This window comes from Myotis lucifugus, unplaced genomic scaffold (assembly GCF_000147115.1).
Source record: "Myotis lucifugus unplaced genomic scaffold, Myoluc2.0 scaffold_490, whole genome shotgun sequence".
Taxonomy (NCBI): domain Eukaryota; kingdom Metazoa; phylum Chordata; class Mammalia; order Chiroptera; family Vespertilionidae; genus Myotis; species Myotis lucifugus.
In genome coordinates this window covers 147,258-162,790 of record NW_005871538.1, presented here as the reverse complement: position 1 = coordinate 162,790, position 15,533 = coordinate 147,258, and the positions used below count along the sequence as shown (strand labels likewise).

Below are 15,533 nucleotides of genomic sequence, written 5' to 3'. Positions count from 1 at the left end.
AAAAGTTAAAAATCTTTAATGGTGAACTATCCATTAACTTGTAAACCTGCTTCAAGCTACCCCATCTCCTCCTCCTCTTTCAACAAATAAATGCTTTTTCTTCTGTCTTGTTGCTAAACAGTGTGTAACACCCAGTGCCCCTCCCTTTAAAAATCGAACAAAATTATCTCCAACTAAAGGACCCAATGCAAAAAGGTGGGCTTCTTGAACACACTCGTAGGTGTATGCATCTATCGCCACAGGATTACCCTTACAAGTGATCGGGTGGCCTGAGTCATGGCCCAGGTAACAGCCGTGCTCTTTCAGAAAAGACAGGTTGGGATGAGAACCTATCAGCACCACTGCTGCAGAAACTTTAAATATTTTCTTCAATCCAGAGACACTCTGAAGGATGCACTTCATGTCCGACTTAAAGGAAAGCACATGGTGCTCAGGAAAGCTGGTGTAATCAGATAAAAGATCCGAGTCTGCAGAATATGACTGCGTACACATCATGTGATAGACCTTATGGTATTCTGGATACAGCTTTTTAGGAAGCTGCTTGAAAATTAAACTTGGATCAGTTACTCGTCTGCGAAACACATGAATCACAGGGATGTTGTTGTTGTAAGCACACAGCACTGCATCCGCTGCAGTGAGCCCAGAACCTACAATTAACACTGGGTCCACTTGGCCACGCAACTTTCCTTTGCTTACAGCCGCTCCAAATTCAGGCAGTGAATGAAACACAAAAGGGAAATCTTCCCCTTCAACCTCCAGACGGGCAGGAGAGTCCAATGTTCCCGTTGCCAGAACTACATTCTCAGCAAAGAGACCGAAGGGAACATGGGAGCCATCTGCTACTCGCTGATAGCCCCGGATCTCCCAGTTTCTCTTGATAAACTTGGACTTCTCCAGCTGCAAATGCTGTGCTGGGATAGCTGCATCCTGACCACCATCCTCCTCCCGGTCTCTGTAGAGTCTGGACACAGAGGTAATGTAAGTGTTCTCTCTGAAGTTCTTCTGAAGACCCATGACTTTCACATAATGTTTATAGTAGCGAGCTACTTCCTCTGGCATAACTCGATCCCCTTTTAGGTTCCTGGAGAAGGAGAAGGAAAACATCCTATGAGAACAGGACTTTGGTTCTGTGGTTACTTTTTCATCAGTAAGCTGTTACTGTCTCAGCTATACATGACCCTAACCCAGCCGTGGGCAAACTACGGCCCGAGGGCCGGATCCGGCCCGTTTGAAATGAATAAAACTAAAAAAAAAAAAAAGACCGTACCCTTTTATGTAATAATGTTTACTTTGAATTTATATTAGTTCACACAAACACTCCATCCATGCTTTTGTTCCGGCCCTCCGGTCCAGTTTAAGAACCCATTGTGGCCCTCGAGTCAAAAAGTTTGCCCACCCCTGCGCTAACCCCTTACAAAGAAAGCAAGCTTTTAGTTAAAAAGAGGAAGCCTCCTGAGGGTAGAGACTAGGTAATGCATCCTGCTCCTCCATTGTATCTTTTCAGATTAGCTGCCTTTATCAATAAACTTTTTAATAAACAAAGGGATTAAAATGTGGATATGTGATCATTAGACTCCTTTACAGTCTATGTTACAATTGTAATCTAAATTCAGTTTATAGCTCTACTATTTAGTCTTTGTTCTGTACTCTACGTCAGCAATTTTCAACTGGTGTGACCCCCAAATTTTTAAAATATGCAGTTTGATCAGGGGCACTGACCTCTTCCCTCAGGTTGTCAAATAAAAAAAAAAATGACAGCACCCAACACAACAATAGCCAGTTGATGTGAATGAATCAAAATTATACCCTTTTTTCAGATCAGCAAAACATATTTTTGGTGTGCCACAGAATTTTGGTAATTAGTTTATGTGTGTCATGAGATAAAAAGGGTTGAAAATCACTGCTGTAAGTACAGACTAACTTATTTAATTACAATTGTTGAGATAGTACAGGTCTAACTGTAATACATAGATATACTTGTTAAAAATAATATATACCACTCTGACACAATTTTTAGTAAGGTGCTTTCTATTTTCCTAATGACCAAAAATAAAATCAGTCTTCTATAAATAAAATTAGCTTACATCTAAATAAATAATAGGACATTTCTGTGTTTTTTTACTCAGAAAGATATATAAATAAAATATTTTAATGAAAAAGTACATTAGTACATCTTTCATTTTCCACTTGAAATCTGAAGCAATGGGCATTAGCACCCCTAAACACTGTGCCCCAATTAGAGATAAATAGCAGGAAAAACAAACCAAATCACTTCACATAATTCATTATAACTTGTTTTTGGAAAAAGTTAATAAAAACAGTTTTCTTCTTAAAGTTTAATGATTATAATATTTTAAGATTTAAAGCGTATTAACCTTTGATATTTACAGAAACCCTATGTCAGTGATGGCGAACCTATGACACATGTGTCAGAGGTGACCGTGAACTCATTTTTTTGGTTGATTTTTCTTTGTTAAATGGCATTTAAATATATAAAATAAATATCAAAAATATAAGTCTTTGTTTTACTATGGTTGCAAATATCAAAAAATTTCTATATGTGACACGGCACCAGAGTTAAGTTAGGGTTTTTCAAAATGCTGACACGCCGAGCTTAAAAGGTTCGCCATCACTGCACTATGTAGTAGTAGTTACTATTATGATCTCCACTTTACAAGCTAGGAAATTGGCAGCTAATTTGTGTGACCAGGGTTACATCAGAAGTTAGAAAGTCAATCTAGAGAGCCAATCTCTAGAGATTTAAGAGTCTTCCTTCTTTTAACACGATGCAAAGGCAGGAACTAAAGGTGATAGTAATTCTGTACTCAATAATCCCCACTTCAGGACAAGCACTCTGGTATAGAGTCATGAAGCTCCTTTCTTACCCACATCACAAAGCGAAGAATGTTGAGCAGTTTTATTTACTGACCTATGAAAATCAGGAACTTGTACAACTTGCCTGATTTTGCAACTTTACATGTCAAATCCATATATAATTCTTTTTTAAAAACCCACAAGGAATATTTGATAGGTTTAATTTCAATTACACATGCTGGTCTAAATTTGCTCTCCTTACATCTTGTCAAAAGGAGGATAATTTCGTTGGATTAAGATGGATTCTATGAAGCAGGAAGTCAAGCATTCAAATGGTACAGCCCTGTTCTAACAAAAGTTCAGTAACTTCCTGCTTTCGTTTGCAGGAATGAAATGTTTTTGTGAGCAATCAAACTACATAGATTCTCTGCATTAGTAATTCCTATTTAATATTACTATCCTTGAAAACAATAGGGCTTTTCAATTTTTCTTTTTAAATTTTAGGTTCTTTCCCCCAAAATACACTTGTATTCTTCCAAGTTGAGATTTCTTCTCAGTTACTCAGTTGATATTTCCTACTAAAAATTTACCTTTATATCTAAGTAGCCAATCACACCATCGATTCTAGTTTATTCCATCACTCTAAACAATTAATCATATGCACTCCTCTAGTTTGAACGTCAAACACTTTCGGTATGTACACATGACCTATGCATACATGAATTGATATATCCACTCATAAAATAAGTGACTGAGTGTGGAAAGGATATGTGGGAAGATGAGAAAGTAAACCCTGGTTTAACAGGATGGGATAAGCCCATGCTCAGCAGAGCAGCCGGAACCCACCCTACAGACAAGCCCCTCCTGACCTCCTGGGAGGGGAACAGCTCAGACTCCCTGCTACAGAGGCTTCTGACGAGAGACACAGACATCTGTATTATTCATCTAAGACAGGTCACAGGTACCTTGAAATTTGCCGACACTCTTCCCTTTGCAACCAAAGAATTGTAATAGTTTGATCTTTACCTTCGTTTGCTAGTTACCCAGTCTTTAAATTTAAGTCCAGGGAGCTCCATCCAATTTCCAAAGCTGATTGTCAACATGGAGCCTTCCATATTCTATTTGGATAAAAAATGTGCAATCAAAAAACACATTTAGGTAACATGGGGTTTTTGTGTGTGTGTTTTTTTTTAACCAAACCCATCTATAAACTTTAGAGCTCAAAGGAGTCCTAAATGGTTATATAAATTACCTCTCAAAGTTTATTCCAATAAACTTTCAAATAATACTTTCGTCATTTGGTAGTATCTATCTATATACTTCTTTCATATAGTTATACATTTACAGAACAAATTTACAATATTACCTGGTGCCTACACAATGTTAATAGTTTTGGCCTATAATCAACATGATAATTCAGATGTAGATATTTTAGTGAAACAAATGGATATTTTCACCTTTTAAACAAAAGGAAAAGAGTTAATTTCCAACTATTATTTTTTAAAATGTTTTTATTAATTTCAGAGAGAGGAAGGGAGAGGGAGAGAGACAGAAGATGGAAACATCAATGATGAGAGAATCTTTGATTGGCTACCTCCTACATGCCCCCTTACTGGGGATCGAACCTGCAACCTGGGCATGTGTCCACTGGGAATCGGACCGTGACTTACTGGTTCATGGGTTGACACTCAACCACTGAGCCATGCTAGCCTGGCAATTTCCACACTTTAGAGGTCTTTTTATTTTAATATTATTAACAATTTTTTTAATGGGCAGCACAACAGCCTCCCCCCATCAATTGTAATTATGAAGTCTAAGCTGGTTCGGCTATAGCAGCATCTCTTTCTAGAACGAGGAAACGCAGCAGTGGTGGCCTGATTAAGAACAGACTCACTGCTAATGCTAATGCCCCCTTTAGGGAAGTGAGCCCTTCAAGCTCCCGTGCCCCTGTCTCACTGTCCTCAATGACCTCTTTTACTAACTCTTTCAGGCTATGGCTTTTTTTCCCTTAACTCTCTCACCCGTGTCTATAGCCTGTATTGGCAATGGCCAACATTTACAGACGCTTGTTAACACTTGGAGTGCGGGTGAATTTCCCGCCAAAATATAAGATGGCTCTGTCTTTTGGTTTTGTTCCATCCACCAAAAGGGTGGATTACAAACAAATATTTGGTAATACGCAGTTACAATCGGCCCGAGTTTACACGTTTCCCGCACTCCACCGCAAATCTATATGAACCGAGTTAAAGACGGCTCCCGCGGAGTACGCGCAATTCACGCGAGCCGACTTAACTCGTTTCCTGCACTCCAAGTGTTAAGTGCTAGGCCTTATGAAGCTAATTTGTGACACATCACCAAGGGAGAGAATGCAGCAAGCTACCACTGCTTTGAGGCAGGTTGGGCCTGGGACTTGGATCAGAACCAAGATGGAAAACTAGGACCATCAGAAAGGGAGCTGTTAAGAATTTATTATATGTCAGACGTTATCTGCAGCCACATAATCATCTCATCTTGAACTGAAAAACCTTAAAGCACTGTATTCTACTTTCTGTCAACAATCTCTTAACTTTATTCCCACTGCACCAGTTCTTCCAGTTGGTTGCAAGACCTAGTCCCTTGATCTGTTCATTTTTCTCCCAATCAGCTTTTCTTTTTTCCCTATGCAACCTGTATGCCATGATGCCTGCAGTCATGGAGACAGTATATCAAGGGGTGCAAATCTGACAGAAGTCCTGTAGGAGCATACAGAAAGAGGCTATTTCTTCAAGGACACAAGCAGAATTTACGGGATGCACTGTTAGAAAGGGAGACTATTCTAGGCAGAATAAGCAAGCTATGTGACTTTAATAAAAAACTCACCAGGGTGCAGAAAAGAATTAACAGGCTCGGACTGCATTAGCCCTGCACATTACTAAGAAAGATCTGTTCAGAACTGGCCCTTGGTCGCCTCCTGGGAGACATCCTCTGACCCTTGGAATATTCCACCTGATGAGTGTTTTCTGCGTGCCAGAGCCTGGGCCATGCCGCACCAGTGGGCTATGCACATTTACCCTAACATGGGATTATGGTGAACCCCACTGTTTGCTCTGGGAGGCAGGGACCAGTCAGAGGCCAATCACATGGGAGCTGCTAGCTTGCATGGCTGAGCCCCCCAAAAATCCCTGGACACCAAGGCGTGGATGAGCATCCTTAATTGGCTCCCACTTGATAAATGTAAACAACTTTTAGACATAGCACTACACTAATATAGGAATACCAGAGGCCCAGTGAACAAATTCGTGCACCAGTGGGGTCCCCAGGCCTGGCCTGCGGGATCAGGCCGAAACCGGCTCTCTGACATCCCCTGAGGAGTCCCGGATTGTGAGAAGGCGCAGGCCAGGCCGAGGGACCCCACCAGTGCACGATCAGGACTGGGGAGGGATGTGGGAGGTTGGCCAGCAGGGGAGGGACTGTGGGAGGGCTCCAGGGCGTGTCGGCCTGTCTCAGTCCCGATCAGCCAGACCTCAGCAGCAAGATAACCTACCAGTGAGAGTGTCTGCCCCCTGGTGGTCAGTTCACGTTATAGCGACTGGTCGACCAGTCAACTGTCTGCCCCCCTGGTGGTCAGTACACATCATAGCGAGCGGTTGAGCGGCCTTAGCATATCATTAGCATATTACGCTTTGATTGGTTGAACCAGATGACCAGATACTTAGCATATTAGGCTTTTATTATATAGGAGGATCCAACTGAAGTCTGTACTTAAAATTTGATATGTTAAAATTTTCATGAAGTCTGTACTTCATAACATAGCAGATTTATTTAATATTTATTTATACAACAAATGAGCATTCTCTACACACTAGATACTGGCTGCTAAGGATAGAGTAAACAATAATTATTAGTTGCTGCCTCTAATGAAATGCACTGACTTTTAATGTTATCAGTTCTCTGTCTAAGCTTCTGCTATGGACTAAACTGTGCCATCTCCAAATTCCATGGGAAGCTCTAACACCCAGTGTGAAGATATTTTCAGGTGGGGAGGTGGGGCCTTTCAGAGGTCATTAGGCCTAAGATGAGGTGATGGGGGTGGGGGAGTGGGGGGGGGGGCTCATGTCAGGATTAATGGCTTTATAGGAGGAAGACAGATCATGCTGTCACCACCATGTGAGGACACAGCAAGAAAGCAGCTGTCTGCAAACCAGGAAACTGAGTATACTGGCACCTTGATCCTGGTCATCGCAGCTTCTAAACTGTGATTAATAGTGTCTGTTGTTTAAGCCACCTGGTCTACGGTAGTTTGTTATAGCAGCACAAGCAAGCTAATACAAGTTTATTCTTTTACATTTTTCACTTAAGATCCTGAAGATATAAAGAAATAATGGATATTGGTATGAAATAGTGTGTGAAATTTTGTAAATTCTAAAATAAATAAGTAAAAGTACTTTGACTATGAAATGTTAAAATATTTTCTATATAAATCTTATAAAATGACTAGAGGTCCAGTGCATGAAATTCATGCACTGGGGGGAGGGGGGGGATGTCACTCAGGCCGGCCTGTGACCTCTCAGAGTCCAGGAGCCCTCGGGGGATGTCCGACTGCTGCGGAGGCGGGAGAGGCTCCCACCACCACTACTGTGCTTGCCAGTCGTGAGCCCGGCTTCTAGCTGAGTGGTGCTTCCCCTGTGGGAGCACACTGACCACCAGGGGGCAGCTCCTGCCTTGAGTGTCTGCCCCCTGATGGTCAGTGCACATCATAACGACCATTTGATTTGCATATTAGCTTTTTATAATATAGGATATAGAAAAAGTGCTTATTCTAAGACTATAAATAATAAAATTTGGCTTAACTTCTAGTAATTACCCACATCGAATTAAATAGGATTAAAACTCCATATAAAAATTCAGTTAATATATATAACATTATATCATAATGTTTAAGAATCAAAATTGTCTTATTAATAAGATCTATATAATAGCTCATACTGAAATGCTAAGAAAATTGTATACTCACATGCCAAGCTCCACCAGGTGGGCCTTTACCAAGAACTAAGTGAGGGATATAATGATGTTGTTCTAATTTCCAATGCAAAACAGATGGATAGTCATACCCAAAGTCAGCATCTGGATGAAGGAGTGTGTCAAATAGTACTGCAACTGGATTGGATGATCGGCCTTCAAGGCCCTCGGACAAGTATTCTAAGTCCTGAATGAATTTTTAAAAAAAGGGGGGGGGGGGGCAGATAGAGTTTGAAAAAAGAAAAACACAAACCACTGCTATCATAACAAAAGTGAAGGCCATTACTCTCACCCAGCATTTCCCAGAGAGTGGGCTGCACAACACTGGTGTCCCTTGAGATCTTAACAGATTCTTTGGTCAAATATGGGAAAGGTTGGGTCTCAACAAATCTAATCTGATCCTTTTACTGCAAAACTTGAAGATGACTTTAACATGCTAATATGCCTTAATATGTCTACAGTGACACTGCAGTCATAAAAGGCAGCCCTTTCCAAACTCATTTGAGCATACAACACCTATTAAAACTTTATCAGGAAATCATTTGGGAAATTCTATTCTTATCAAATCAGGAAAATAAATAAAAGCAAGCAGAATGTATTTACAAATCTAAGATTAAAATGATAGAAAGTGTTATTAGAAGAAAGGATTTTCAATTAAACACAATGCTTATATAAGCTGAACTAATCTTGTTTCAGTATAAAAAAATTAAAAGGATTGAAATAATACCTGATCAACAAGGGAAAGATGTCTTGCTTCTTGTAATTTACTCTGTAAGATTGTATTTGGATGTATTGCTTCTGATGATAAATATGGTCGGTAGCCTGATAACATGTAAGAAAGGCAGATCCCTGAGGGTCCATTTCCTATTTAAAAAAAAAGAGAAGGTGGAGAGGGTATGCCACGCACCACACGCCTCTTCCTTGGCTTTCCTCCGCCTCCACACGTGGCTTCTTCCTCACCAATTCTGCCTTCTCTAAACTCTGAAAGCCCAGGAGTCACAACACACTGACTTTCACCTTCACTCCTGGTTTTGTGGGGAGTCTCATCTACTCAAAGCTTCAACTCTCTATGCTACCGATTCCCAAAATTAGGTCTCTAGGCTGACCCCTTCCCCAAAAATATACTTCACATTTCCATATGGTGCTTCTTTACACCACCTGACAGGCCCACTAACAACTTAATCAAAATGCATTCAAAGCAAATCCATGCGTCCCTTCATTTAGCTGCCCTCTCCTCCTCCTCCACATATGGCATGCGCAAAATCCTAAGCCACTCAGCTTCTGGTTCTACACCCATTTTATCATCTATATCCATTCGGTTGTCTTTGCTTTTCTCCCGTACTTTCAATCAGAAGGCAAGTCTCCCCCTGCTTCTCCTCCTCAAGTTCACCTGCTCCAAAACCATTCCACACTCAGATGATTTTGGTAACACATGGTCTTCAGCATGTTGCTTCCTCTATTTTAAAGGCCTTAACTGCTTGTTGCTGACTACCCAGTATTCTCTACTTTCTAGGCTCAACCATCCTTCTAGTCCAGCCGTGGGCAAACTACGGCCCGCGGGCCGGATCCGGCCCGTTTGAAATGAATAAAACTAAAAAAAAAAAAAGACCGTGCCCTTTTATGTAATGATGTTTACTTTGAATTTATATTAGTTCACACAAACACTCCATCCATGCTTTTGTTCCGGCCCTCCGGTCCAGTTTAAGAACCCATTGTGGCCCTCGAGTCAAAAAGTTTGCCCACCCCTGTCTAGTCCCATCTCCTAATGCTGCCTTCCATATTTTTTTATATGCTTTAACTGAAACCAAACTGCATTTGTCATTGAAATATTTCCATTTCCATAGTTCCCTTAGTCTGGGTTTGCTACCTCTCTATTATCTACATCCATCAAAAATTGAATCCCACTGGGACAGCTGCTAGCCATAGGGAAAAAAAAACAAAAAACCCTATTCTTCACCTAATATTTTGTCCCAAATAAGCTCAAAGATAAATATGAAAAGTAAAATCATAAGAATATTAGTAAAGTGGGTGATACTTCTACTTACAATGCTGGACTGGGAAGCCTTTAAGCATGACATAGAACTCAAAAGACAGAGAGTGAGGTAAACCTTTTGCCCTCATACAAATTATTAACAACTGACAAGTAGTGGGAATGAAGATCTGAGGAAAAGAGCTTATTTCCTTGAATCAAAAAGAGACAAAACTGAAGAAGAGAAGTCATGATAACATCAACAGCTATAGAAAAAGCATTTGACAAAACCCAACACCTATTCATGATAAAAGCTCTCAGCAAACTACAGAGAGGGGAATTTCCTCCACTTGAAAAGGAGTATCTACAAAAAGCCTACAGCTAACGCCATACTCAGTGGTGAGAAATTATGTGCTTTCCCTCTAAGATCAACAACAGGACAAGGATATCTCTTTATACCATTCCTACTCAACACACATCTTGATGGAAGTCCTAGATAATGCTGTAAAGACAAGAAAAGGAAACTGTGGCCCAAGTCAAGTACCCGCTGAGTCCCACAGAATAATTGTTCTGTGGCCTTGGGGATCAGGAGGAAAGAAAAAAGTTCCCTATGTTCTGGAAGCTTTCAGGATGCTCCTGATAAGGAAAAGGCCTGTGACATGCCCAACAAGAACACAAGAGAGTGAAATGGAACAATTCCTAAACCTGGGTCACATCTCCTTCCTTGAGTAGCTTGTTAAAATACAGATGGCCAGCCCAGCTGGCATGGCTCATGGTTGAGTGTCGACCTAGGAACCAGGAGGTCACAGTTGATTCCCAGTCAGGGCACATACTGGGGTTGTGGGCTCGAGCCCCAGTGTGGGGCATGCGAGAGGCAGCCAATCAATGATTCTCTCTCATCATTGATGTTTCTATCTCTCTCTCCCTCTCCCTTCCTCTCTGAAATCAATAAAAAATACAGATGGCCAAGCTGTGACCCCAGTGGTTCAGCTTCAGTGAGCTGGGGTGAGAGCCCAGACATCTGTGTGGTTAACCAGCTAAGCAGGAGGGGGGGGGGGGGGACGACAAGAAAAGGAAATAAAAGGTATACAGATTGAGGAGGAAGAAATAAAACTCTCTTTGTTCACAATGCCATGATTATCTATATAGAAAATCCCAAAGAACTGAAAAAACCTCCTGGAACTAACAGGCAATTATAGCAAGGTTGCAAGATACAGAAAGAAGGCAGCTACTTTCCTATATATCAGCAATGACAAGCGGGATTTGAAATGCAATGCACAACACTGCTTATATTTGCACAGAAAAGAAAAATACTTGGATATAAATCTAGAATAACACATTCAAGATCTATGTGAGCAAAACCACAGAACTGATGAAATTAAAGCATATCTAAACAGATGGAAAGATAGTACATGCTTGTGAATAGTAAGACTAATCTTGTTAAGATGTCAGTTCTTCCCAACTTGAACTACAGACTTAATGAATCCAAATCAAAATCCCCAGCAAGTTACTCTGTGGATATGGCGAACTGATTCTAAAGTTGAAGTGAAAATGTGGAAAATCCAGAAGAGCCAGCACAATATTGAACCATCCAACTTCAAGTCTTACTGTAAAACTAGTCAGCAACACAGTGTGGAAAAAATAAAAGGACAAAATCAATGGAACACAATAGAGAACCCAGAGATCTTCACAAGGATAGTCAACTGATTTTTGACAAGAAAGCAAAGGCAATCCAATGGTGGTAAGACTTTTCAATAAATGGTACAAGAACAGGTGTACATCCACACATCAAAATAAATAAATCTGGATATTAACCTTACTAGAGGCCCAGTGCAGGAAATTGGTGCACAAGTAGGGTCCCTAGGCCTGGCTGGCAATCAGAGCCGATTGGGGCCTTCCAGCTGCTGGCCGGGTCCTCCCTTCCCCGGCTGCTGGCAGGGGCCTCAATGCTCTCAAAACAGATCACAGATGTAAATATAAGATGCAAAATAATAAAGCTTCTAGAAGATAGCATAGGAGAAAATCTAGATGACCTTTGGTTTTGGTGATGAATTTTAATAGGTTTTTAAAAACTAAGCATAGTCTTACCAGGTGATCCAGCAGTTACATTCCTTGTTTTTTTACCCAAATGAGTTGAAAACTTAATGGCCATGCAAAAATCTGCATGTTTATAGCAGCTTTACTCATAATTGTCAAAAACTGGAAGCAATCAAGATGTCATTCAATTAGTGAATGGATAAGCAAATTGTGAAACATCCATACAACAGAAAACCCATACATAGATTAAGGGAATTCGCTCTTTACTAGTATCTAGGCTCAGGTTGGTGGTGCTACTGCCAAGAGTAATGCATTAGGTTAAGCTACACTCATTGGCTAGCTGAGGCCAAACAGAAATAGATTGTTTGGGGGGAGTGAGGTGGGCAGGTACGGAGGAAGGTGGCTTTTCCTGACTCTCCTATAGCCAAGCTAGAACAAGAAGCAAGGTTCCTTGACTCCCAAGATATCAAGGATGGAAACTAGGGTGGGTGTAAGTTGGAAAATGGTACACAAGGTAAGATGCTCAAACCTCAGAGGGAAGGTAGGGAAAGGTGGGGGTAAGGAGGAGAGATCAACCAAGAGACTTGTATGCATGCATATAAGCATAACCAATGGATGCAGACAACAGAGGGTGAGGGCAGGATTGGGGGGGGTGGGGAGGCAATGGGGGGATAACCACACATTTGTAATACCTTAATCAATAAAAAATAACAAAAACAAATAAAAAAAAATATTCTGGATGAGAAACAGTGCAGAAACGCCTTTATCCTCTGCCCCAGAGGGGAATCTGTATAGAACTAGAGTGCTCTCTTCCTTCCTTCCTTCACTGAGTCTCCCACATGCTGGACAGAGGAGAGGGCTTTTCTCCCTTTCCCACTGACTTTGAAACAAAATATAGGTTGTCTTCATTACCAGGACACTGTCATAAAAACACCACAACTGATAGTATCTAATATAATAATAGAGGAATATGCCAATTAGCCGGGACACCGTAACAGCACGACCCATCTACAAGCGGCGGAGAGCTACAGGAAGGCGGGGCAGCGGGCGGAGAGCTACCAGCTGTAGTGGGCGGGGTGGCCAGCTGAGGCAGGCAGCAGCCAGCTACTCGCACACGGATTCGTACTAGTTTTAAAATAATAGAGTAATATCAATCCTTAATGAATGGATGCTGTGCTGCATTCTAACACAGGACCTCAATCAGGTAAACCATTTACTCTCTCCAAAGATTTGGTTATTGGTTGTTTTAAGATATTAAACCTAATAATACTTTTCAATAAAATCCTAAGAACTTGTAACTATGTAACTGTAAATGTATAAAAGTAGTAAGGATCATAACTAATTTTAAGCGATATAGTGCAATAACTTACCTATTACTACCACAGGCAAAGTCACTGATGAATCCTCAAGAAAAGAAGTTTCTTCAACTAAGGGCATCGCTTTCACTTTTCGCCCCAAATTATCACCAAAATACTGAACTAAGGAATTATAAATCTCTCCTTCGGTTTCAGTGTCACCATAGTTTCTTTTTAAAAACAAACATGGAATAAAAACAAGAGATATATAATTAATATAGCCTTTATAAAAATCTCTCTTTATTCAGATTTTACTTAGGCATCAAAAAAAATTCCAGTTCCATAAAAGGAGAAAATCCTTCTGATTAATGCTTTCAAATCAGTAGCTTAGCTACATGTCAACCTACACCATATTGAATGTCAGAAATCCTCCATAGCTGCCAATGTTTCTTTATAGGCCAGTCCTACATAAGACAAGTCCCAATTAAGAAGCTGTCTTTAAGATGATCAACGACACAGGTTATATGGAGATTTTTAATTTTCTGAGATCCTGTAGGAGTGGGTAGTTTCTTTTTTACTTTTCTTTCATTAATGGAAAGTACATTAGAGGCAGTATATTTAAAACAAAAGTCACAACTAATATTTTAAGGAAAAGTTACTGTACCTATATTGTGCATTTTGATTTAAAAAAATTAGGTTTATACATTTTTTTCTCAAAGACATACTGAAATATGGAAAGATCTTAATGCTGATTTCCAATCTACCTTCTTTCCCAATTGCCTTCCTAGAAACTAGTTTTGGCATTCTGACATACTCATGCAATAAACGGACTAATGTTAAACATTGTTTCATGTGCTTATTAGCCATTTATACATCTTCTTTGGAGAAAGTCAAATTCTTTGCCCACTTTCAAACTGGGTTCTTTTTATTGTTGAGCTTTAAAAATCCTTTATATAAGTCCCTTTTCAGATATATGATTTACAAATATTTTCTTCCATTCTGTGTGTTGCCTATTCACTTTATGTTGTCTTTTTTATCACAAAAGTTTTACATTTTGATCAAGTCCAATTTATTTTTTCTTTTGTTGCTATGCATTTGGTGTCATATTTAAGAAACCAATACTTAATCCAAAGTCACAAAAATTTACTCCAATGCTTTCATCTACAAGTTTTATAATTCTAGTTCTTACATTTAGGTTTTTCATTCATTTTGAGTTAGTTTTTGGATATGGTGTGAGGGAGGAGTCCAACTTCATTATTTTGGCTGTGGATATTTGTCCTAGCACCATTTGTAGAAGACTATTCTCCTTTGACTCACGATCCATGGAAAACCAAGTGGCCATAAGCATAAGGATTTATTTCTGGACTCTCAATTTTTGGCTGAGTTCCCTGCAATTCCATATACTTTTCTGGGGGGGAAAAGGCAGCTAGAATTTTGATAGGATTGCACTGACTTTGTAGATCAATTGAGAAATACAGCCATCTTAAGCACAGAGTGGGGCAAAAATTGGTTTACAGTTGTTTATATGGTAAATAATATAATAAATAATGCAAGAATAAACTTTTGAGTACTCACAACTGGACGCCTATTCTTGCCCCACCCCGGACAGGAAGGTTCTCGGTCCCCACACAGGGACTCCTCTCCGCTCACGGAGGCCTGCCTCGGGGGTTCGGGACTCCTCTCCGCTCACGGAGGCCTGCCTGGGGGTTCGGGACTCCTCTCCGCTCACGGAGGCCTCGGGTTCTCGGATGTGCTGTGCTTTTACATTTCCTTTTGTTAAAGTGCCTCCCACTCACTCCTGCGGGTGTTGCAGGATGGAATCCACTGGAGCTGCCGGGAGGGCCTGGCCGTCAGGTAGGAGCGGCCGCACCTGCGAGGCACCCGCGACCGCAGCACCGGAGCGGCTGCTCGGAGCGGGGAGTCCTCCTGAGCCTGCGGGCCGAGCAGCGCCCCTGGCCGGGCACGGCTGCACCGCGACGGCTGGGGGGACAGTCACGGGTGTGACTGTGGTTCTTGCTTTTATTCATCACTGGGTATTAGATTTTGGTTTTTAAAACTCAGCGGAAATCCTGTGGTAGCCTTCTTCACATCCGAGTTCCGGCACCTCCATCGCACCGGTCCAACTGTAGGACTCTGGACCGTTTTGCGTTTGACAAATAGAAGCTCTCCCGTGGCCATCCCGGGGCTTCGGCCCGTGCAGGCGCGGTGCCCGGCCCGAGGGACACCCCGGGGGAGACCCGGACCCCGCTCGCTCCGCATCGGCCGCCCTGTCCCCGGAGTCCCCGGCCTCCAGGACCACGGCCTTCGGAGCGTCCCGGGCCGCGGAGCCAGGATCGCACTCCGAAAACTTAACATCCTGCCGCCCTTCGCCCAGGAACTGAGTTTATTCGGTGGTTTATACGGAAATAAAACCATTCCTG

At 41.4% G+C, this 15,533-nt stretch overlaps 1 protein-coding gene across 1 annotated transcript; it reads right to left on the bottom strand.

Annotated features, from left to right (window-relative positions):
• On the bottom strand, window positions 1-15,350 carry OSGIN2 (oxidative stress induced growth inhibitor family member 2). Its single transcript, XM_006103542.3, has 6 exons — window positions 14,689-15,350; window positions 13,189-13,343; window positions 8,540-8,676; window positions 7,808-7,999; window positions 3,841-3,932; window positions 1-1,081 (listed from the first exon to the last, which is right to left on the bottom strand). The coding sequence occupies exons 2-6, from the start codon at window positions 13,253-13,255 to the stop codon at window positions 52-54; spliced, it is 1,518 nt and encodes a 505-aa protein (XP_006103604.1). The 5' UTR covers window positions 13,256-13,343; window positions 14,689-15,350; the 3' UTR covers window positions 1-51.
• Window positions 15,351-15,533: the final 183 nt, after the last annotated feature.

Bases quoted from the DNA above. Each gene is read 5' to 3' on its own strand.
- OSGIN2 (XM_006103542.3), bottom strand. From the start codon at position 13,255: ATGCCCTTAGTTGAAGAAACTTCTTTTCTTGAGGATTCATCAGTGACT. The intron at 3,933-7,807 runs GTGAGTATACAA...TTATCCAAATAG, and splicing joins CACCTGGTGGAGCTTGGCAT to AATATGGAAGGCTCCATGTT. The intron at 1,082-3,840 runs GTAAAGATCAAA...CTCCTTCTCCAG, and splicing joins TGGGTAACTAGCAAACGAAG to GAACCTAAAAGGGGATCGAG.